This window comes from Echiichthys vipera (assembly GCF_963691815.1).
Source record: "Echiichthys vipera genome assembly, chromosome: 22".
Lineage (NCBI taxonomy): Eukaryota > Metazoa > Chordata > Actinopteri > Perciformes > Trachinidae > Echiichthys > Echiichthys vipera.
Genome location: NC_139847.1, coordinates 18,376,634 through 18,400,746, shown reverse-complemented (window position 1 = coordinate 18,400,746; position 24,113 = coordinate 18,376,634). Strand labels below are relative to the sequence as shown.

The window sequence follows — 24,113 nt, the reverse complement described above, 5'->3', positions numbered from 1 at the left end:
TTACTACTACAAGCCAGGCTAATTCACAAATGTGTTTTAAACAGAAAACTCTCAATTAGTTATACATTTCCAAGGGGCGTCATCAATGGTGCAAACCAGAAGCTGCTGGACGCAACTGAACAGAGGGGCCAGATGTACCTGCCAAAGCGAATAGAGCCAGAGCTTGGCAGGTTGGTCTGGTTTCAAGTATATCTAATTACACCAATATAAACTAAATGATGCACTAATCTTACTAAAGCCCAGTTCAGACCAAATATTGGCAACGCAACAAAACTGTTTTAGAACGTTGCAGGTGAAAGTTGCAGCGGTGTGAACTGACCCGTCTCGTTGCGAATCTAGCCGGCTGATGCTGTCGCCAGCGATTCAGCTTTTCAAATCACCAGCAGCTGGTTTTAGAACATAACACATGTCTCCTGTGTCAACAGCCAGTCAATCAATCAGAGGCTCGATGAGCGTGTGAGAGAGGGAAAAGGGATGGGTAAAGAGAGAGGGTCGAGCAAGCACTACAATGAATAAGGAGAGGGAGCGCAGTAATCCAGACCAAAGCAGTGAATAAGGGAAATAAAACGGTATTTTCGCCGTTTCATCACAACTAGAAATGCAGCTGTACCAAGTATCTCACTGTCTCTGACCTCGTTTATATTTTATGATGCTACAAATCATATCCAGCTACGAAAAAACCCCTGAAAAGTCAGAGGTTAGAACAGTAGTAGAGAGGCGTTGCTATGGAGATGACACATCGTCTCACCGCGTCTCCTTGGTCTGAACGGGCAGGTGTCAGAACGTTGCAGACCTGCACGTTGCAAGTAGTTGCAAGTTTCAACTCGACTCGTTGGGAATCTTTGGTCTGAACTGGGCTTAACATAGAAACTTTTAAACATACAGTATGTGCACCTTTCTAATTTCTATTCACCAGCAGAGGGTGACAGAGTTCAGGGTGCATGAAGCAGCTGAACTCACAGTTTTGAGAGTCATGGTGTTAGAATAAACTTCCTTGTGTTCAAACAGGAAATCAGGCGAAATTATACTATTGTTTTCAGTCGCAATGTTCCTTGTGCTAATATTTTGGCTGGGCAGCACCTCTGAATGAAACACGAGGGCCAGCATATGCCTGTATCCACAGTATGTTCAGAAAATGTTTTTTAAAAAAAGCAGGGTAATGGAGACAGGCTGAGGGAGGACCATTAAACTTTCAGCACCACATCTCTTTAAGGTCTGTAATAGAAACAGGGACACAGTGAACAACACTGACTGGAGTCTAATGACAGATGAAGGATGACTGATAAAGAAAGAATGAGAGGAAGATAAAGACGGGAAGACAACAGGCTGATAAGCAAACTCCACTGCTGGTGAGAGAGAATGAAAAATGTGGGATTAGTCTAATACCCCCGGGACTGAAGACAGTATGTCTGTGTGTGTGTGTGTGTGTGTGTGTGTGTGTGTGTGTGTGTGTGTGTGTGTGTGTGTGTGTGTGTGTGTGTGTGTGTGTGTGTGTGTGTGTGTGTGTGTGTGTGTGTGTGTGTGTGCGTGTGTGTGTGTGTGTGTGTATGCGTGTGTTTACTTACGCAGGTCTGTCCTCCAGTATAAGTGCAGTGGTGGAGAGGGGCTCAAAGTCCAGGTTTTTCCTCACACCCTGCCTGGGAGACGTCGGGTTGCCAGGTCCAGCTCTGCCACTCTTTGTTTCATATTCCTGACAACAAAAACGCACATTTAGAGTTTAGTTTTTTAATACAAGCATAGCAGTACAATCAAATTGTTTTTTTCCCTCTATATTCTATGTCAAAGTATAAATAGGACATGCATGCAGTGGGGAGAGAAAAAGAAAGGAGATGAAAAAACGAGAAGTAACAAGAGGTGACTTGTATGTGTACATTAAGTCACACAGAAACACTGAGAAAATGTCTTGACAACCTTGTGACGATGCTCTTTTGGCCTCTGAGCGTTTATCAGCTGGTGTCTAATGAGTGTGTTGTTTCTGCTCCACCACTGGGAGTATGATACAGGCATATAGAAAGAGGAGGCCATGTGACTTTCAGTATGTTGCGGCCTCAGAGCAGTTTAACACAAGGCCAACTATCAGCTGACTCAAAGCTGAGGTGTGTGTATGGTTGCAGCTCTGAGCTTAGAGCCAGAATTAGGGAGCTGACGGAGCACAAGCAGTCCGGGGAAGACCTTCAGAGGAAACTGTTGGAAGATACTACATTGTGTTTCTAGTTAATTAGGAAGCTACTGTAAATAGGGCAAGTGGAATATGAGCGCGCACACACACACACACACACACACACACACACACACACACACACACACACACGCGCACGCACACGCCACCGTGTGTCCAAAATGGCCTCTGGTAAGTTTTGAGCCAGTTAATAATGCAGGCCGAGGACTGGAAGCAATCAGCTTAACACAGTGCTGCCGGCCACAGGGACGCTCACATTGATCGGCACAGGCCACAACATAGACAGGAAAATCTATTCCCACAGCAGGAGTCAGCGAGTGTGCATGCATGACTGTTAGTGATGTTATTAATCTGTCTTTGTGTTGCTGTCTGCTCAAGCAGAGCCTGGGGGACAAATAACAGGTCACTGAATTAGATCCAGAAGGGCATGGCAACAGAACACAAGTAAGAGGAGAGACATAAAAAGACATAAAGTCACCATGAATTACTAATAATAACCATAACATTTGCTTATAGAGCACATATCACAAAGCTAAGCTCTTTATAAGATTAATAAAAATGCAATAAAACTAAAGAAAAAGGAAGCAGGCTGCCACCATGCTAGCAGCTCTGTAAGGCCGCGCTTACAGTCGTCACCATGGTGCTTTGAGCTAAATGCTAACGTCAGTGTGCGTAGATTCTGGTGTTTAGCAGGTAATGTTTAGCATGTCCATCTCTTAGTTTTAAGGAGTAGTTGTTTTCTTTCCCGCTGAAGACTTACACGAGAATATCCAAACTTTTAAATATGTAGCTAGTAGACAATTAGCTTAGCTTAGTATAAAAACTAGCTAGGGGAAAACGGCTAGCCTGACTGTGTCCAACGGTCAAACATAATACTTCCACAAACACATCTAAAGCTCATTAATTAACACATTATATTTAGTTTGTTTAACGCGTACAAAAAGCAGAGTTTAAAAACGTCTTCTTGTGGTTTTACAGGGTTCCTATAATTAACAGGGTTTTTACACCTTTTCCGATTCAAGCACTTTTTGTTGTGGTAAATTACATATTTCTACTAATACATATAGATATTGAAAAAATGTTTTCACCTTTATGTTTTCCGTTAAAAGAGATGGTATTATTTTATAAACACCAAAAATGTTTTGTAATACGGGAAGGATAGGGAATTCAATATTATTTCTATTCTACACCACTGTGTTTGGTGAAAGTGCTTTTAAATATTTAGCACTCCTATCTTGGAATAAACTACAGGATCATTTCAAACTGGAATCCCTCACCAGCACGGATCATTTCAAAAGCAGGATTATGGACTTTTTCAGTACAATTTGCACATGTACTGTCTGTGAGCACTGATCTGCTTTTTTATGTTTAATGCTGTTTTATTTTGTTGATTTATCATGTTTAGTTGTGTGTTGTTTTTGTTTTTAAAAGTGAAACTTGTATGTTTATGCTGCTGGAAAAGAGATTTTATATCTCTATGGGAATATTCCTGGTTAAGTAAAGGGGAATGAAAAAAAAGAAAGAAAATTTGTTGTGAAAGAAATGTGGATAAAATTTCAAGCGTTTTCAAGTACTTAATCCAAAATTCAAGCACTTTTAAAACCTTGAAAGCATAACACTAAAATTAAAGCATTTTCAAGGATTTCAAGCCCCTGTACGAACCCTGATTTATGACAGCGGTATCAAACTTCTCATCCAACAACAACAACAAAAGAAGAGAAGGCTGAAAACTGCTAATTTAGCTTTGATGTGAATTTTCCCAGTGTGGCATCAATAAAGTTTTATCTTTAAAAAGGGGCAGTCGACACAAAGTAGCAGTCACCAGTATCTACTTCTCTTATCTTTTTAAGACTCGAGAGCGGCCATGTTTGGAAAAAAGGTGGCCACATTTCAAAGTGATAGTAGGGTATTACTTTGTTAACACACAGCAGGGAAGCTACTTATGTGCAAAAGATGAAAGGAAAGAAACGAGGACCAGAGACAGACGATGGCAAAGCCTGATATCAGGAGGCCTAAAACATCTCTTGAGGTTTGGGCATCAAGGGAGAGCAGTTGACACAGAACGCAGAACCAAATGAGGGCAAAGATGGAGAAGTTAAAGAGTGCTAAATGAAAACCTTTCCCCCACTGCCGGAGAATGGAGGCGATTCAAGGATAAGACTGCACTCAGCACTGGGATGACAGCAGAGCACTAAAAAGAGTCTGTATTCAAAACAGCCCATTATACAAGCAGTAGGTACTGATTTGGACAACATGTAGTATGTAGTAGACAGTGTACAAACAAAAGCACAATCTGAAAAATACACTTTCACAAAACAATATAGGTTTTCCTTTAGGCAGTATTGATTTGCTTTGCTCTTTAATGAACAGGTGACATGCATGTACTGCTGCTTGGCTTATAAAAGACGTTGTGTAGCCGAGGGGACAGCTGCAAGTCGATAAAAAAGGTTAGAGTCAAGAGCTCTGGACCCTGAGAATAGATTGATGCTGCAGAGATAGAGAGAGAGGGGGAGAGGAAGATGACAGAGAGCTAGATTGGGGGGAGGGTAGTAGAAGTGATTTGGCGGCGGTCCAGCAGCATTGCAGGTGCAACCAACAAGGTGAAACGCAAGACAGGACTTGTGTGAAGCTGTACCGATAGCTTTATGGGGAAGTTATGTGTCAATGTGATGTGAGAAAACGAAGTGAGGGATGTGAAAGTATTAGTATGTGAGGGTGAGAAACAACGGACTGATGGTGCCACAGCAGGGCACCGGGGCAGAATCCAATAAAGGCGAAGCACATTAATGGACATTGCTCTGTCACTCAACAACTAGTCCTACTGGGGAATCGGCACACACAGCTGCCTTTGGAGCCACTTTATACAACTTTTCACATATGCATTAGTAGCCCCCGAGATCTGTAAACAGACTTTAATGTGTAAAAACATTGGAATACAACCTTTATTTCTCAACAAACCTCCTCCTTTCCCCTCACTCCTAGGGTGAAACGTTACTCTGTGTATGTGGCAGTAGCTTTTAGCTGCTGGAATAGCAACTGTATCCCATGATAACCTGCTGCCAGGGCAACTGGCTTTGTCACACTGTTTTTCAGTTGCTCTCCGGTTTCCTGGTAGTGGTGTAACAGCTCTATGGGTGCCTCGCTACACTGACTGGCTGGCAGATAATGGCCTTTATGCTTCAAAACTCTAGATGCTAGGAAGCAGCACTCGTAGGATGACGTGGAGTTGTTTTCTCGAACCGATTTAGACCTTGTCTTTTAGTAGCATCACATCATGCAGCCCTACAAAGGCTTACGCAATTATACTGAAGTACTACTTGGGTAAGTGCATGTTGTTGCGTTATGCAAGTTCCTTCCTTTTTGCAACAAAGGAGAAAAGTGGATTTGACAAGACACCGAACACAAATGTTGGTCAAACTGTTGTCCTATTCTGCCGTGGATTGGTTCCATCGTATCCTCATCAAAACACCACTTGCTTTCTCGGGGCGCACTCACACTGTCTATTCGTACCGTGCCCAGGCACGCTTCATGGCTAAAGTCTAGTTTGTTTGACCAGTGTGAGTGTAACCGTACTGCGCCCAGGCACAGCACGCTTGCCGGCTGCAGCCCGGTTGAGAGAGGTGGACTTGTGCACATGTACGAGCACGAGCGCTGACGGTGGTCCTGATGTCTATTTGTATGCATCTGTTCCCTTTGAAGGACATTTAAAAAGAAGCCACCGAACTGTTTGCAGAGGTTTGATGCCCAGGTGGAGTGTTTAGTGCAGATTTGGTCAGATGAAACGTTCAAAAAAAGTCAGACAAAACTAAACGATGACTAAGTGATGATGTATAAGCAATACAGTATTGCGCGCGGCCCAGATCGATTCAAGTAACGGGCAGTACAAACGGGCCTGGGCCGCGGGGGGGGGGGGGGGGGGGGGGGTAATTACTCTAAAGCACGGGGCACGGTACGAATGGACAGTGTAAGCTGCGAGATGAAAGGCCACAGCAGGCCGCTAAGATTGGTTTCAATACATGCCAAACACACAGCTTTTAACTGGAAGCTGTTTGAGGCAGTCCCAAAGACCATCGAGCACAGAACAAGTGAAATGTGTGTGATGGCGTCTGTGTGTTTGGCAGTACGTAGGTGTGCTAGTCTGGCAGCTACTGCAGGACGGGTTACAGGTTCACTAATCAGAGCTCAATCTCAACACATTGCTTCCACCAATATTGTTTGTTGTTTTACGGATAATTACATTAAAAGGTAATTTATATAGCAGCATACTAGAATAAACTGACATTTAAAGGGTGACTTCACTAATCTGACATGTCCCTTTTTTAATGTCTCTTTGAAATCTGAATGAGAAGGAAGTTATTGTCTGTTTGTGAGGCAAGCTTACAAATCAGTCAGTGACAGAACACGTGGACTGTATGCACTCTCATAATTCCATTACAATAAATATACCATTCATGAATTCGGACCATAGGTTAGGTATATACAGGGTTAGTACACCTTTTTCCGAGGTGAAATTCAAACACTTTCAAGGTCAATTTTTAAACCGTGGTAAATTAAATATTTATACGAATACAATGGAACATTATTAGTTCACTCTTTTTCATTTAAAAAATCATGTTAAAAAAAGATGATATGTAACAAACAGCTAAAAGTGTTTCATAATACCAGAAGGGTAAGAAATTACATTATATGTCTATTCTATACGTATTTGTTGTGAAAAAAATACAGATAAATTTCAAGCATTTTCAAGCACTTTATCCAAAATTCAAGAGGTTTTCAAACCTTGAAAATACACATTAAATTTCAAGCACCCGTATGAACCCTATATACATAAACCCCGCTTTGTCCATGTTAGTAATGAGACATAGACAAAACTAAAAAAGTAAATTGTCAATGAGTCAATTTAGGTCGTTTTTTTATCACACGGTGAAATACATTATAGATGTTTGTCTTAATGTATTTTTTCTGATGAAGTAGGTTTCAACTAGTTATTTGATGTTCTAAAAACAGGGTGAAACTTTAAGATTGACAGCTATGACTGACTCGGGGGGATGCATGGTCGAATCCATCTTTAGAAACAGTCTGATTCTGAGTGGCCGTATTGTTAATGTGGGTCATTGCAACAGTCACATTGTGGGATTTTACCCTTGAACCTGTGAAAAAGTCAAATTTTAGGAACAATCGACGACCAAAGCCTGATTTTAATTTGCTTCACACATGTCTTTTGAGAAAATAACCTCATTGTCAACCAAATCCAGTCATTATAGACTGTGCAAAGGCTTTAGTCACACCGATAACACATCTGGTTATTTATGCAAACAGAAAACTGCAAGTGACACCTATTCAAGAGCTGATTCAATACTGTTGAGGAAACCAAATATATTTGAATGAATTTCAAACCGTGATTTGATTTGTGTGTAGTATTTCTTGGCACGCAGCATCTTAGACAAGATGAAGAACATATTCAGACAAACAGATGGAAGCATGAGCACTGCCACCAAACGCTCCGACACCATCCAGTGTTTGTTGTTTCACTGGAGTCACTGATTCATCTGTCTGTGTCTCTTTAACTGCATCAGTGACAACAGCGGGACAAATCCCCAGACATGCTTCATAAAGCCAAAATAAAAAGATGCCGCTGTCACACTGTGACACGTGCTTTTGTTGTACTATGTTGAAGGCTACATGTCGAGTTACAAGTAATCATCTCCTGGGTGGAAATCAACACACTCAGGAAACGGTTTCATCTTTCTAAAGACATCCTGACTGTCATCAGCCTGATCCCCAGCACAGCCACCACGAAGCACGGATCTGCAACGAGCTCAAAGAGGCTATTATGTGAAACCCGAGCCGTCCTCTTCCTCTGCTCGGCTCGGCTCTTTCACGCTCTGACTACCAATGCCCTCTGATTCTGCCAGACAAGGAGACAGAGACGGCGGGTCACCGAGCCCAGCCACTCGTCCTCGCGGTGCGAATGCTCACTCACCATGAACGCTGCTGTTCCTTACAGACGGCCAGTCCTCCGGTGGGGGTTAGTTTCCAGAATCTTAGCCTAGCGACATTGCTGCTCCTGGGGGCTCACTCCTGGCAACAAGACACCCAAGAGCGAGAAGACGAGGAGGAGGAGGAGGAGGAGGAGGAGAACGAAAAGGAGGGCAGAGGGACAGTCAAGCTGTCAATGGAGGGACACACCCCGCATTGGAAACGATGCAGCGGCAGCATGATACCCCTCTTTTTTCCTCCTTCTCTCTCTCTCTCTCTGAGCAGTGACGCTACACTGAGCGGCTCTGCATCAGGTCTATTGCTGCTGCTGTGCGTGTGTGTGTGTCAGCAAATCAGCACCGCCGTGTGTTATTAGTCACCATCGCTGCACTGGAAGGAGCTCTGCGCTCTGCTGAGCCCTGGGAGCCATTCTAATCAATCCCACAGTAATGGATCAGGTTTCAGACACCCAGCCTCCTGCTCTCTTAATCCAGCCAGGACTGAACAAGCCGCCGCTGCCACCAAGTTACACACATCTTGTGCTCTGGGAGATTTGATTCTATCTATACATAGAGGTAATAGTTGCCCAACAACACAGAAATCTGATTTGTAAAAAAAAAAAAAAAAAAGAGGGTCAAAAGGTCAAGAAGCAAACATTACAGGGATTGATTTATTAAATGTAAGGCTGCAAGTTACGATTATCGTCATTATTGATTAGTTGTTGCTCTATAAAATGTCAGAAAATGGTGAAAAATGTGGATCAGTGTTTCCCGAAACCCAACACGACATTCTCAAATGTCAAAATATATTCAGTTGACTGTCATAGAGGGAAAAAAAACAGAAAATATTCACATTTAAGAAGCTGAAAGAGGATTTTTTTTGTTTTAAAAATGACTTAAACCGATGAATCAATTATTAAAATAGTTGGCGTCTTATTCAATAGTTGACAACTAATTGATTGATCGACTAATCGCTGCAGCTCTAATTTCATCTAGGAGTATTCAGTACCCTGTGGCCATCTAGAAAGGTTTGGGCAACGTGACGATACAGTATATACCTTGAAATGAAATGATACATTTTAAACAATTCAATGAGCGGGACTACTTTATGGTCATATTGTATGTTTTGTAATGATTCCTTTTTTAATGTGATGCTTTGATCTCTCATGTATTTTTATTTACTGGATTAGCCAAAAACAAGCATTACTCTCTGTGAATATTGGAATCTGAAAATAAATTACATTTAGTGTGATAGAGGATTTTATTCATATATTCTTATTAGAGCCAGACTGATATATCAGTCAGCCAATATAATAAGCAGATATTGATAAGACATATCTATTGGCATCAATGTATATGTTTCCCATATGAAAACATTTTTAACAAACATACAGAATAATGCAGAAAACTGACAACTATTTATATACGACTGTTGACAGCCATTTAGAAAAAGCCGCTGAAGGGTTTGCGGTGGTCTGATGCTGAAGTGGAGTGTTTACTGCAGACAAAATGAAAACTGAGGGGTGATGTATGTATAAGCAAGAATTAATTGAGCAGTGGCCTGCATCTTTGAAGACGTGAGTGCAGGCTGGGCCCACGGGGGAGTCTGGAGGGGGGACGATAGGGCTTAAAGACAGCACGGATCAACTTGGCCAAACCCTTAGAAATGGTGTCCTATGGCTATTTATGGTGTCCTATGGCTATTTATTTGATTTTAATTTTATTTTTTTTATTTAAATGGTCAGGAACTGGCTTATACTGAACATGCAGTACTATTTAGCTATGTATTTATTTGATTTTAATTTAAAAAAAAATATTTAAATGGTCAGGAACTGGCTTATACTGAACATGCAGTACTATTTAGCTATGTATTTATTTGATTTTAATTTAAAAAAAAATATTTAAATGGTCAGGAACTGGCTTATACTGAACATGCAGTACTATTTAGCTATGTATTTATTTGATTTTAATTTAAATTTTTTTATTTAAATGGTCAGGAACTGGCTTATACTGAACATGCAGTACTATTTAGCTATGTATTTATTTGATTTTTTCAGCGTCCATACAGAATTGGTTGACACTGTAATACATTGCATAGTGTATTTAACGTATAATAATGATAAAATATACAGTAATAAAGTTATTTGTTTTAGAAAGTAGTTGGAGTACATTTGCAGAGTCATATCAGTTCACATCTTCAGAGAAAAAGTCTATTTTCATTCGAGCTGAAAAGCCGCCATATAGCTAATCTTGGATTTTTTCCTCCTCTACAGTAAGAATGGGTCTTAAATTGATAGTATCGTCAGTAAAGCAGAGTAAAAGTTTCAATAGTTCGGATTGGAAACCAAACCGAACACTTGCATCGTTTCAGGAGGAGGATGTAGTGCAGTAGATGTTTCATGAAGTGTGCTGCAGATTGAACACTGAAATCCCAGCTTTATGAGGGGGATAGCAGAATGACTGGCACGGTTTCTGCAGGGTTCACAAAGTTACAATATGGCACATGGCAGTGCATTAAATGGGACAGTGCGACGGAAAGCCAGACGGGACTGTAGGGTCTAGAATGCCTCGCTCCCACATCTCAGTGCCTCAGACGCGCCTGGGCTGCCGCACAATGGGTTTTACAGGCTCAGCAGGTGACAGAACAATAACTTTCTTCAGCAGGCAGCAATTCACTGTGACCAGACATCGCACTGAGGCCCCTAGATACACTCAAGTCCCCAGACTCAAGGGCTGTAAATTAGAATGTAAAACTTGATTCACAGTGTCCGTCTCAAAGGGAATCCTGCTGGTGGAAATAGCACACGCCGTGCCTCACTGTAAACACACACACACACACACACACACAGACACAGACACAGACACACACACAGACACAGACACAGACACACACACACACACACACACACACACACACACACACACACACACACACACACACACACACACACACACACACACACACACACACACACACACACACACACACACACACACACACACACACACACACACACACACACACACACACACACACACACACACACACACACACACACACACACACACACACACACCTCTCTTTGAACAGCAACGTCAGCGTCAGGACAAAAGCTTGATACCCTGTTAACTGATTCCTCAGGTTCAGTGTACGGTTACAACCGCAGATGAGATGGACTCCAGATATGAGGCGCATGAGGGTGTGTGCACAGGCGTGTAGGAAACAGCACGCCAATCCCAGGGCTCTAATTTCTAACCAATACAACACGATAGTCAACATGCCAAGCTATTTGAGACCACCTAGAGACACGGTAAAGCTCTGCTATGTAAACTGTAGGAACTGCAGGAGCTGTTAACAGGCCTTTCAAGCAGGTTTCAGCAGCACACAGAATGCTACGTCCCTGGTGTCACACACAGTGTCAATGATAGCACAATAACAGGCTACTATAGGCTCTAATTACAAGCTGCCATCGTGTTCTTTGGAGATGCCGTGCTCTTTAATTGGCCTGCCTGCCTTTTGAATGGCACTGGGAAATTATAAGTGTTCAGTCACCAGCTGCCTATCTAACAAATTGTTCTCAAAGACCTTGACATTTTGAATTTCAGCTTGCTGAGCAACACAGCACACGCACGTGGCACGATACGGCCGCACATGAATGTACCAATTTATCAGCCACACATCAGCTGATCTTTGCCTCGCTGAGCGGAATGGGCAAATAGGATGATATTCATCGGCATTATCATTTATCAATTTTGCGCTGGTTACATGTTGTGTTAAAAGGCTGAAAAGGCTTTTGAAGCATTTTTAATTCTTTTCTTAAATCATCTTTTTTTATGTAAAAGAAGGTTCTATTAAAGATGCTCGTATGATTTGTATGAAAACATACTCCTAAGATAGTGTAGTGATGGGTTGATCTTTTGAGCATTAGAATGTATTTGTTTCCCTGGCACAAAAGGGATAATAAATAACAACAAAACAACCAAAAAAAGGGCTATCTTAATCTGACTCTTGTGATAAAGTGTGTATGGTAAACTAGTTTAAGTATCCTTCCTCCAAAGATCTATTGTCTTTTTAATAAACATTCATTCTTGTGTTTCCCATTAGGTTTCTCAGAACTGGGAATGTTGTTCTTTTGCTTTCAGCGCGCAGCGTTCTAAAAATAGTTAAGAACTTAAATGTCACTGATGGGGAGTGTTGTTGCTCCGGGCATTGTGCTCCTGGTGTTCAGCAGTGCCACAGAGACTGTACTCTGTTACAGTGTGTTCCCGATCGTTTAAAGTATTGATACACAGAGTCATTACATAACAGAGACATCAGTGGGTTTATCATCATGGCACATAATGTAATACACATCAGTCTTTATTACCCCATGGAACAGTGATAAGCTTAAAGGCATTATCGCATCAAAAGATAGTTGCTCTTCCATTTGACCTTTGACCAAGCTTTCAATGGAGTTCTATAACCAATGTTAAAGTCAGCTTCCACTGAAAATGAAACAACGTCCGTCTACTATATTCACCATCTGGAGTTTCAACAAATCAAATTGAACCTTTCAGATATTCAGATTGATATATCTAGCAAGGCTGCGCAATTACTTGAATATAATTTGCGAGCATCTGGATTTTGGCTTCCCACAGTTACATAAACATGATCAACAGAAATACCGACACTTAAAATGTGTGCTCATGAAAAAAAAACTGTGCTGCACGTAAAATCAAGTGCTTCCTAAACAGCCAGCCGGGTGATGCAGATGTTTTGGCTCCACTTTTTGGGAGCTGTGACGTTGCTGTGTGTGCGCCCTGCAGGAGCAGCCTGGCTACAGTCCAGAGTAGAAGAGTGATATGCAACAGAGAAGACTGGCAAAGTGACAATTTAATGTCTGGAGAAAAAGGAGAAGAGCTACTTTCAATTTCATTTAGATTTGACTTCCAGGACATGCACTGCATTTAGGTGAAGAAGAACCTTATTTGAAGTCATTTTAAGATTTGCTTATCTACAGGAATGTAGCACAGCATGGAAGGTAAAGCAGTTCTCTCTTTATTTCATTTTGGGTTAAAAGTTTTGATACAACTGTATTTATATGTTGTTGTTGGAGATGCACCGTGAATGAGGAACAGGAAGTGAAAGCAGTGCTCCGTTTATTTTTAAAAAGAAAGCGCAAGGAGCATACTTTGTCTCTAAAATCAATGAATAATCATGAAAAAAGAATCACAATCTCAATATTGATCAAAATAATGTTGATTATTATCGTTAACCGTGCAGCCCTAGTATCTAGCACTGAAATAAATACCAATAAAATTCCAAAATTAAGTCAAAACATCTCTAAAACCTCTGTTTAAAGACGGCCAGTGAACGTGGTAAGAGGATAAAATGACAACTGCTTTATCCTAAAACCGCCCAGTTCACTTGAATCCTGCATTGCAGAGCTAATGAAGCGGCGAAGAACTCATATGATACAAGTGTAGGGCTTGTTTTCAAGGATGGCTGCCCTACAGGGTGAGAAGGATAAACGTGAATAAAAAAACCTGGAATTCATTAAAAGTGTCATAAAGATTTTAAAGTGCTTTTTAAATATAAGGAAATAAATAAAGGTTTCCTTTTGTACCACAGTAATCTCCTCTGTAGTATCAGTCAGGAGAGCCATGTTCTCTGTGATACTGAAGGCTCAAAATAAAGACACAGAAACGCAAACACATGGTCTGTGAAACAGACAAACCTGTTGCTGGTTCATACAAGAGAACATAAAAGGCTGCTGAGCGGGGCTTCAGATGTCGTATGCAAATAACGAGACAAGTGTGCTTAAGGGGGCAGTGAGAGGCAGATTTCCATGTGTGTCAGTGCAACAAGACATTTCCAGCTGAGAACAGAACCGTGGGTAAACTTGCTGTGTTGCTTCAATCTGAACAAAGTCAAACCACATTTGAGAGACATCAAATAACAGACAAGCCGAAATCTGAAGAAATCTGAGAAAATGCTCCGGATCTCTTAAGACGTCTAATTATTCCCTGCTTTCAGCAATAACCGTCTTTCTGTAGCAAAGCCAGAAAACAACTGACAACTTAGAATACTTTTTAAATATATCTTTTTTTTCTATTTAAATATGGTAGAGAGCAGAGAAACCTGGTGTTTAATGACATTAATTTATCATATGGACGATGCTTTGATCCATAAATTGAAATTCTACCTTCTGTATTCTCTTCGGGTCCTTAACGGGGCCTTCCCGTGGTGGGACTTTCCCAAACAGCTTCCACCCTGGGTCCCTCTGCTCCACTGGCCGGCTGTCCTTCGCCCTTCTGGCAAACAGGCTCCTGAAAATGAGAGAGGGGGGAATTAGATTGGAGGACAAACAAATGAGGCCATTATAATAAAAGAGCTTGAACACAAGCTCACTACTGAACCACTGCGATAAGCTCACAAAGGGAATCTGTGGATTTAAGAGCAGAAGTGTACAGGCCACCCACAGAGCATTCTGACAACCTAATAACTACCTGACATGGTGATGTGAGCTGGCAGGCTGCTCAGGGTCATGGGACTAAGAAAACTAGACTTGGACCCTTTACACAGCTGCATTTGGAGACACCGGCAGGCAGAAATAACCACACATTACTGCATCTGTACTGTTCACAAATGGCCTTCTGTGAATCCAACCACTGTCGTTATGACCCAATAGAGCACTAACAAAGTTGAAACCAACTTCCCACCAACAACTGTCACTCTAACGGCGGTTGTTGGCACTTGGAGCACCAAGGGTTCCAGTGACATCATCGGCCTTGTGAAAGGTTAAAGACCTGGATCTCCACACCAGTTAGGGCGTACTCGCACTGTCCTTCCGCACCGCGACCCGGGCTTTAGGGTACTTGTCCCCCCTCCCTCTCCCCCCGCGCCCCATCCCCGTTTGTACTCACACTGCCAGGGCCGGCCAATGTTTTCTTGCTGTCCATACGACATCACGCCGTAACACGTCACATGCGTTGATCGCGTGTGTGTGGCTTTGTTTACAAATCTTTCCACAGACCTCGGAGTTTTTGTGCGTCTTGTCGACTGTTTTTGAATATTTTCATCCGACCAAATCTGCAGTAAACACTCCACCTCCGCACCACACCAACGTGAACCTTTCACCGCCATTGTTGTTGTTGTTAAATGTCCGCGCATGGTCCGTCCTTCTATTTACATGTCCGAACAGGCGGACATAACGCTACCGCCGTAGGGCTCGTGCTCGTACAAGTGCAAACGGCTCCGCTAAAGCCCACCTCTTTCAAGCGGGCCGTCAGATGCGTACATGAACTGATGAAGTCTCTTGGATGAGAGGTGGCGTAAATTTCGCTTAGCACCGCGTTACTTGTCGCCTGAGTTTGATCGTACATGTCCACAGGGACTGTCATTCTACCGCTTCCCATTCAGTAGCTGTGTCCCAAAATCATTCCCTCACTCACTCACTATTCCCTGTATAGTGTTTACTAAATAGTGCACTATGTAGGGAACGACCAAACCAGATTTCGGACACTACGCTGGAATTTTCTAACAAATCGTTGCGTCACTGGATGCACCGGATATGTGTGAGATGGAAGCGGGTGCGTCCAGCATCATGTAAACAAACAGAGCTGTGAACCCCTTTTACAGTCTGTTTATGATACAAACCTGCACTCAGGAGGACAGGAAAAGGCTGTACTGATGTTCAGGTTAGTTTTAATGTTAAATCCCAAATAAACTGATGAAAGTTCGATGGTGTAAAAGTGTGGTTTTGTTAACAATGGTTGTGGGTCCGGCTTATTTATTTCACAAGCGCGTAACAGTAGTAAACTCATGAGTAACGGTTGTTGCTAACTGCAGTTAGCTCTCAGATACCTGGCCACCGTTAACACCGCTTCGGCTTCTTCTTCTCCTCCAGTACACGACCGCAATGCATTGTTTTGTACGGGAGTACAATGTAGTGTACATTGTATGTACACTCAGATCAGCTTTGCAATGTGGGTATTTTATAGTGGACTATATAGTGACTGAAATTAACCACAGAGAATTTGAACACCACTACAATATGGCGTACACACTACATAGTTCACTACTTCTGTGATAGGGAACGATTTCAAACACAGCTAATGTCTATGCAAGCAGAGGTGAAATACATTCTGGTAGTGTGACACTGAGTTTTCAGAGACAGGGTGTTGAGTTACCTGCTTCTCATTTGCATAAAGTTGAGGCCCAGGCTACTCTATATTGAGGTGTGCAGCACTACACGCCCCCTCTCCAAAGTCCCAGAAATCTTTTAAACTGACTGTTGTTCATTTAAAATGAAGACAGGTTCAGCAACTGCATAGTTTATAACTCAGCTAAAATGTTTTCTGAGACACATTTGGTTTACTTAAAGTAACAAATTAAATATGGAAAGTCTCCGAAACCAGCCGCCATGTTGGTCCGGTTTGAAATCTGGGAAAAGGTCGTAGGAGAGTGTAGCCTGTTTGCTTAGTTTGTCAGTGTTCATGGAGGAGAGATTGCAGTGACAAGCCCATCGTCCCTTGCTGGGAAGCGGGGTGACCTCTCGTGTCTTAAAATGCCACTGTAGACAGAAACGTACCACGAGTCTAATCGCTCAAATTCAAATATGTCAACTTCATGAATGACGCAAGTCTTGTGTTGTCTTACTCGTGACGCCTATCGCAAATTTGGGTCCATTCCCTTCGAAGTGACAGTACGACAATAGTCCAAAGGTGCAACGTGCAAACGGTTGCTTAACATACATGAAGTAGGTGGATATGACAGTTTATATGGTTTCTAGAGTGAAGCTTGTATTTGCATTAATGGTGATATTAACATGTCAAAGAACGGTAAACTATGAAAACTATGAAGAGAGAGCAACCTGTACGCGGGGTTTACCTTCCATCGATCAGGTGTTTAAATACCACATGCAGAACTCTTCCTTTCATTTGTTCACTAGCGTAGTGTTGTTAAAGAGCAGCTTTACTAAAAAGCCTGAACAAAGCCTAGCTGTGAAAAAACATGAATAACATGAACTAAAAAGCCTCTTCTGATCAGGAAACATGACATTATCCGGCAGAGGAAAGGGCCGGGACATCAAAGAGTCCATATCCTGCTGTTTGTCTAGTTTGCATCTCATCCACAGGCAATTCACCATGGCAACTGCTTTATCCAAGGATTCTGACCAATGAGTCAGCAGGAAATATTTACTTTATTCAATACTATATTAATGCAATTATTCAACCTTTCTGCTAAACAAGTTGTGTTGACCTCACTTGGCCCTAGCCCAGTGGACCCTGGAGAGGTGGATCAGAGTTGTCTCAGTTGTATCAATGTGACCTTGAACCCGCCGACTGCTACACAGTTCACCAAGAGCTGACCTAGTCTGCTGCGGGCTTCTCTCTTTATTTTGAAAACGGCTGTCGTCAAGACACAGAGCCTTCTGCGGTGCCAACTCCAAAACTCATCACTCCATAATGATAAAGTAGCAGTGATGGTGTTGGAAGATACATTAGTTTCTTACTTTGATGTGGAGTCAGGATTAAAGTTATTAACAGGCTTGATATAGCTCAATATGGCACCTGAATTACTGATTGGTTTCGAATTGTGCACATTTCAGTGAATACTGAATAATGCCATTCAGCTGAGGTTGTAGCACCAAATTAGGAATCGGCCGATATGGATTTTTTAGAGCTGATGTCAATACCGATTTATTTTCCATCAGCCTTAGCCGCTGACCAATACGGACTGCCAATTTTCTTGAGCTGATATTTGGAGCCGTTTCTACTTTTGCTCCCTCAATTAATTAAAAAAAATGACACTGATGATAATCATTTCATTTCACGACTGTATATGATGACATCAGTTTTTCCCACTGAAACCTGAAAGCAAAATTACAACCGCTTGGGTCCAGGCGTATAAACGCTGCGTACGCACAAAAGCCATGCGTCATAAACAGGTATTTATAAGTTCAATGAGTGTGTGACCGCGGGAGCCAAGGCGGCACCTTTAAAACTATTTACTCTCTAGTGGGAACACGTCACACTCGACATGTTTCAAATCAGTCCTGCATTTCTTTCACTCTGCTAACTGATACTGTAGTACACAAAGATAATGCCAGCAGTGGACGGCATTTCCTCTGTGTGGGTGACTCGAGACTTCAGTGAAGAAGTTGACTGACAAGTTAAGTACCTACAGAGTGCCAACAGTGTACGACATTAGGGCTTATCTTATTCAGCTATTTTCAGAACGCCACATTGGAACACAGAACGCAAACAAGCAACCACCAGCTTTGTAACATTTTTTCTTTTCTGAGAAAGATAACAGACAAATACTGGAAGACATGAGGAATCAGACACTTGCAGAGCAACATTTATGCTCATACACAGAGCTGTAAAAGGAAGCTATCATCTCAATCAAAGTGACCTAACTCCACTCGGAGAAACCAAAAAGAAGAACAGCTTTCAGTTCACAAAGAAGCAAAGCAAGAATAAAAAAGTTCTGAAAATCTGATCTAAAGAGAGGATCATCATAAAAACAGTGTGACCAACAACAACAACAACCAGTGGACTGACAAAATTAAATCTTAACTCAAGGTCCACTTGGCTTTTATCAGAGCGTTCAACTCCATTTTCCCTTCATCAGCATATATGACACATGCTCTTGTTATCAAGTAACCAAAGTTTGATACTCATCACATGACCAGTGAGCCAAGTCCCCATGAAACGAAAGCTGGAGCGTCTTTAGCATCTTTACTGATATAAGGACTGTTTAGGACACAAGCACGCACGCACGCACAATGCACAATGAGCTACACTCGGCATCAGAAAATGTCTGGCACAAACACTGGCATATTTCTCGTCTTCTGACCCCTTCACCACATTCATACACTGATGACGCAAGGTGTTCACCAAGATCTAATCATCTAGATGCACAGTCACACACTAATCTTTTAGAGCAATTTGGGGTAAGGGCGCACTCACACTGTCCATCCATACCACGCCCAAGCACGTTTCGAGCACGTTTGCACATGTACGAGCTTGTGCTCGTACATGTGCAAATGTGCGCATGTGTATGAGCACGAGCATGGTTCTGAGGTCATTTTATGTGCGCCTGTTGGGACATAGAAAAAAGAAGGAGGGACCATGCACGGACATTTAAAACAATGGCGGCGAAAGGTTCACGTTGGTGTGATGTGGAGGTGGAGTGTTTACTGCAGATTTGGTCGATGAAAATATTTAAAAACAGTCGACAAGACGCACAAAAACTCTGAGGTCTATGGAAAGATTTGTAAACAGAGTGACGCATCGCGATGACGTCAATCAACGCGTGTGATGTGTTACGGTGTGTGATAAGGGGAGGGAAGGGGGGACAAGTACCCTAAAGCATGGGGCACGGTACGGATGGACAGTGTGAGTGCGCCCTTAGTGTCTTGCCCAAGGGCTCCGCTGATCATACGATAAGTGGACCCACAAGCGGTGAAGTGCAGTTTTATATAAACGATGTGGCTAGCTAGTCGCCCAAAGTCTTTGTAAACGCCCCTGAGTTAAGGATGAGTCATTAAACATTTGAAACTGTTTTACAGGATAGAGAAAGGAGGGATTTAAATGTTAAAATGCTCTGTTTTTGGGTTGACGACATATTTGGTGTATACCAACAGATAAATGAAAAGGGTCACCAAATTAAAACTGTGAAAATGTATCTTTTCAATTCACTGGGATTTTAAACATTGAAAGCTCTGGAAAAAGCTTGAACTTTGTGCAAAGTTCTTTGGTCAAACTACTATTTCCAAAGTTAACTTTCAAGCTCGACCAGTTAATTATTCACAAAGGGTGCAATAAAAATAAAATGTTCATAATATTCAAGCACATCAGCAAAGCAGGGCTTAGCAGAGGTACCAGGCTTTGAACTCTGGAGAGTGTTGAACTTCAGTAACCCTGCGAGCAACCGTAAAACTATTTTGCGTACATGTACAGTGCAGAGGTCAGCTGAGTGCCACCTTTACAGAGATAAGCCTGACCTTTAAGCTTCCACCTTCAACACTTTACACATAGGATGTTTCTGTACAGCTCATCAGCAAATCATGTTTTTTACTTGTGTGTATGCCACCAAACAAATGTTCACAAAGCAGGAACATGATTTGCATTCAGTCCGGGCCAAGTATGCCCTGACGTGACAGCTGAATGGCTGCAGCTATGGTCGAGTGCTCAAGTGGAATGGCTAGAAAATGACGAGCTGGGGCTTTGCACAGCGCTGGTTTGAGGTCAGATCTCCAGAGAATTTTAGCATTTCACAACTCTTGTGGCCAGTCTTGGTTTGTGCAAATGTGGTGAAAAGGTGTCCCAGTTGTTCATTTGCTTCGACTAACAATGAGCACACCTGGCATGGAAATACCAAACAAGCCAGTACAAGAAGAGAGAAAGTACATAGAGTACATTTTCCCATCAGAAAAGACATCAGTGAGCACGATGTGGAGCTGCTCCAAGCTCTTTTTTTATAACAGTCAAACAGAAAACACTAAATCCAGAGACCTGTGTGTATTTAGTCCCAACCGAGAATAGGCTGTTAAGCACAAAAGCCACATTATTCACCTTCTAATCTCCGCTGCTTGCATGCATACAAAACACAGACAGAAATAACAACTACAAGCCACCGCGGTAAAGAAAAGGAACTGTAAAACAAACTTTTTATGTCATCTGCTGGTATCCTACCTGTCAATGTAGAGAAGAAGTGATGGGGCTGCCATCCTGCTGTGTCACCACAAAACACTCAAAGTCCTCCTTCCCAAAAAAAACAAGAGGTGCAGGCACCTCCAGGTTGAGCGCTCAAGGAAATAAATAAAGCAGAGCAAAAACCGAGGCTCTCCTTCAGTCAAGATTCAGGCTTATACTTGGTAGTTTTAGTTACAGAGAGGGGAAAAAAAAACCCACACTGCCACTTTGTTCAGGCAGAGTGAGATTGTAGAGGAACAGGCAATGAGAGGTCTGACTTAACAGCTGGGAGGGGAGGAACGGGTGTGAAGAGAAGGAGTCTGAAGGGAATGAGTAACTTCTCCATGTGAGGAAGGAGTGATATAACAATGGTCAAGGGAGGTAGTGCCATTTTAAACATGATTGATCACACAAAATTCATTTATTTCCTCTTAAATAATTTAAAGTGAAAAAAGAACACATTAGTTAATAATAAGAAATGTCCAAATATAAAGTGACGATTTAAGGAAAATATATAAAAATGTGTTAAGTGGATTTTTTGGTGAAATATGTCATCGTTTCATCATTTTACCCTGTTAAATATAAATATATATGAAATATATTTTCATCTAACCAAATCTGCAGTAAACACTCCACCTCCGCATCACACCAACGTGAACCTTTCGCCGCCATTGTTTTAAATGTCCGCACAAAGTCCCTCCTTCTTTTTTCTATGTCCGAAAAGGCGTCTATAAAATGACGTCAGAACCGCTGCAGGCCTCGTGCTCGTACATGTGCGCACTAACGTGCTTTACAAAAGCCCACCTCTCCCAAACGGGCCGTGACTGGCAAGCGTGCCGCAGCTAGGCTTGCTCCATAGCTGCTCATCTCATCCATGGAAGCCTCCATATTGTTTACAATGACAGTCTCTTCTTGTTTCGTCACTCAAATTCCCCTCAAAACCAACACTGATTGATTCGGTAGCTTGGCAAACATCTCCAAATTTTCTGTGCCGCGAGTTACCAGACTGATCTGAGAGTAAAAGACAATGGAGCTGAGAGATCAGGACGGGCTCACGAGGCTATATTTGTTCCATATCTGAAAATCCCTCCAGGGGTCCCTGGGATATTGTACAAACTCACTCTTCATCAAATTAAAAAAAAACCTAACATGCAACGACATGGTTGATTTCAAAACGGTCCAAATTATGTGTAAAGGGAAAAAATGTAATATTATTTAGAAAGTCTAAATAGCATTTTATTACAGTTAAGGGAGTCACCTTATGAGGAACTGAAATCATGTAGAATGTTAAATGAGTTCTTTTTTTTGGCCATTTTTCAAGCCTTTATGATATAGTACAGATATGAAATGGGGTGAGAGAGAGAGAGGGGGGGGGGGGGGGGGGACATGCAGCAAAGGGCCGCAGGTCGGAGTCAAACCCGTGGCTGCTGCCTCGAGGACCTTCAGCCTCTTTACATGGGGCGGCTGCTCTAACCACTCAGCCACCGGCCGCCCCAGTTCAAACAAATGTTTGAAATAACATTGGACGTAATACAGTAGCCAGGGGTCAGGATGTTGTCCTGTTGTTGTTTGTTTCATTCTGAATATGCTCTTTTTGTGTGTTTTAAATGTTGAGCTGTGTGCGGTGAAAGCTGGAATGTTTCTGTTGAACGTAAAGTTCAATGAGAAAGAACGGGGTAGGACTCCATCTAAGTCATGGGATATTAGTTTATGTTGTTGGGAGTTTTCTGTGTGACTGACTGCTGTTGATTTGATTGATTATTCTTGTTTAGTAAAAAGTAAGAGCAATATACTGTTTAATAAGGCTGGGACTTTAACACGTTAATTTTGCTTAATTAATTACAGAAAAAATAACGCTATCAATTGCAATTTATATTTGCAGTGCGGAACGTTGATTCTCCCCCGGCCCGTAAAACTGACGCACAGGACGCAACGTGAGAGAAATGAATCCGATGAGAAGCAGATGATGAGTTGTTGCTGGGTTCAGTGGGCGACATTTGAGTTCTAAAAAACGACGAAACATGGACAAGAGCACGGCTGAACGCGTTGCAGCTAACGTTAGCACAGACAATGCTGAACATGCTGCAGCTAACGTTAGCACAGACAATGCTGAACATGCTGCAGCTAACGTTAGCACAGACAACGCTGAACATGCTGAAGCTAACGTTAGCACAGACAACGCTCCTAGGAGGGACTGTCACTAGTTGATGGGTCATTTTTGTTTCTGTGTTTTTGAAAACATGGAGAAAAAATCACTATGTTAAACTATTTATTTTATGCCAAGGATATTATTCTACATATTTTTTCAATGTTAGGTTTCCACTTTTCACTTTTCGCAATACAGCTGATTTTTGTCAGAAGATTGTCATTAGTTTGGTCAGAAATTTAAATATTGGACAAAATCAAATCTTTGACCTGACACAGAGGACTACCCAACCTCTATTATTCCTGCTCTGGGCACACATGTACCAAATTTCATGGCAATCCATTCAATAGTTATGGAGATATTTCAGTCTGGACCAAAGACAAAAAACAACTGACACACTGACATTGCCATCCACGTCATTTCATACGTTTTATGTACTGTATTTTATTTATTTATGGGAGTATTATGTAATCAACCTGCAATCAGTACTCTGGTGTTTTTAATCATTTTATTAACCACCTCTGTAACACTATAATTGCAGGCTTCAGGCAATACGTCTTAACCTTGAATAAAACCTTGAATCTGGTCCACACACACACACACACGTACACGCAATAAAACAAAACAGCAGGTGTCAGGTTACGGCTGTTTTGACCAGCTGCCTGGTCCAAAAATAAAAAAAAATACAAGTTTGACGAGGTGCTGTAAGATTTGTTTTCCCTGTTCATTCAAAGAAAACTCAATAGAAAGTGGAATGTGGCAAAGCAGTGAGAGGAAATGAAAAGCCTTCTCGATGATTAATGGCCACATGTGATGAAGGCCAATGAGAGTGAAACCAACTTTAGAACCACTTCAACCAACTTCAGCTTTGTTAGATCTTCACCATCAACAGTCACAGCGAATCAGCTGCTCTAGGTGAATGAAGACTTGAAGAGAGGTCTTTTTGGATGAACAGAAACAGCTGATGAACGATCTTGAGTCCGTTTGTCTTTGTTTGATCACTTTCGATATGTGACCTATGACCTGGCGCTGTGGCTGGCTGCTCTGCCAGTTTTAAGTCTAACTTTTGATTTTACTGTATTCTGTCGTTGTTAAACACTGAGTGTAGCAGGGTTTCTTATTTAAG

The 24,113-nt window shown here is 41.9% G+C and overlaps 1 protein-coding gene across 3 annotated transcripts in view; it reads right to left on the bottom strand.

Moving 5' to 3' along the window:
* Positions 1-24,113, bottom strand: part of tbc1d14 (TBC1 domain family, member 14) — a 43,277-nt gene that overhangs the window by 11,890 nt on the left and 7,274 nt on the right. Inside the window, exons 1-3 of one of the 3 annotated variants that reach the window (XM_083937282.1) lie at positions 20,842-21,016; positions 14,343-14,466; positions 1,566-1,690 (exon numbers count right to left, since the gene is read on the bottom strand). In XM_083937282.1, coding sequence (XP_083793408.1) covers positions 1,566-1,690; positions 14,343-14,466; positions 20,842-20,876 — 284 coding nt within the window. In that variant the 5' untranslated portion in view covers positions 20,877-21,016. Of the gene's footprint in view, positions 1-1,565; positions 1,691-8,162; positions 8,273-14,342; positions 14,467-20,841; positions 21,017-24,113 lie in introns of those variants that run through there. The other 2 variants (XM_083937281.1, XM_083937283.1) reach the window with 2 other exon arrangements.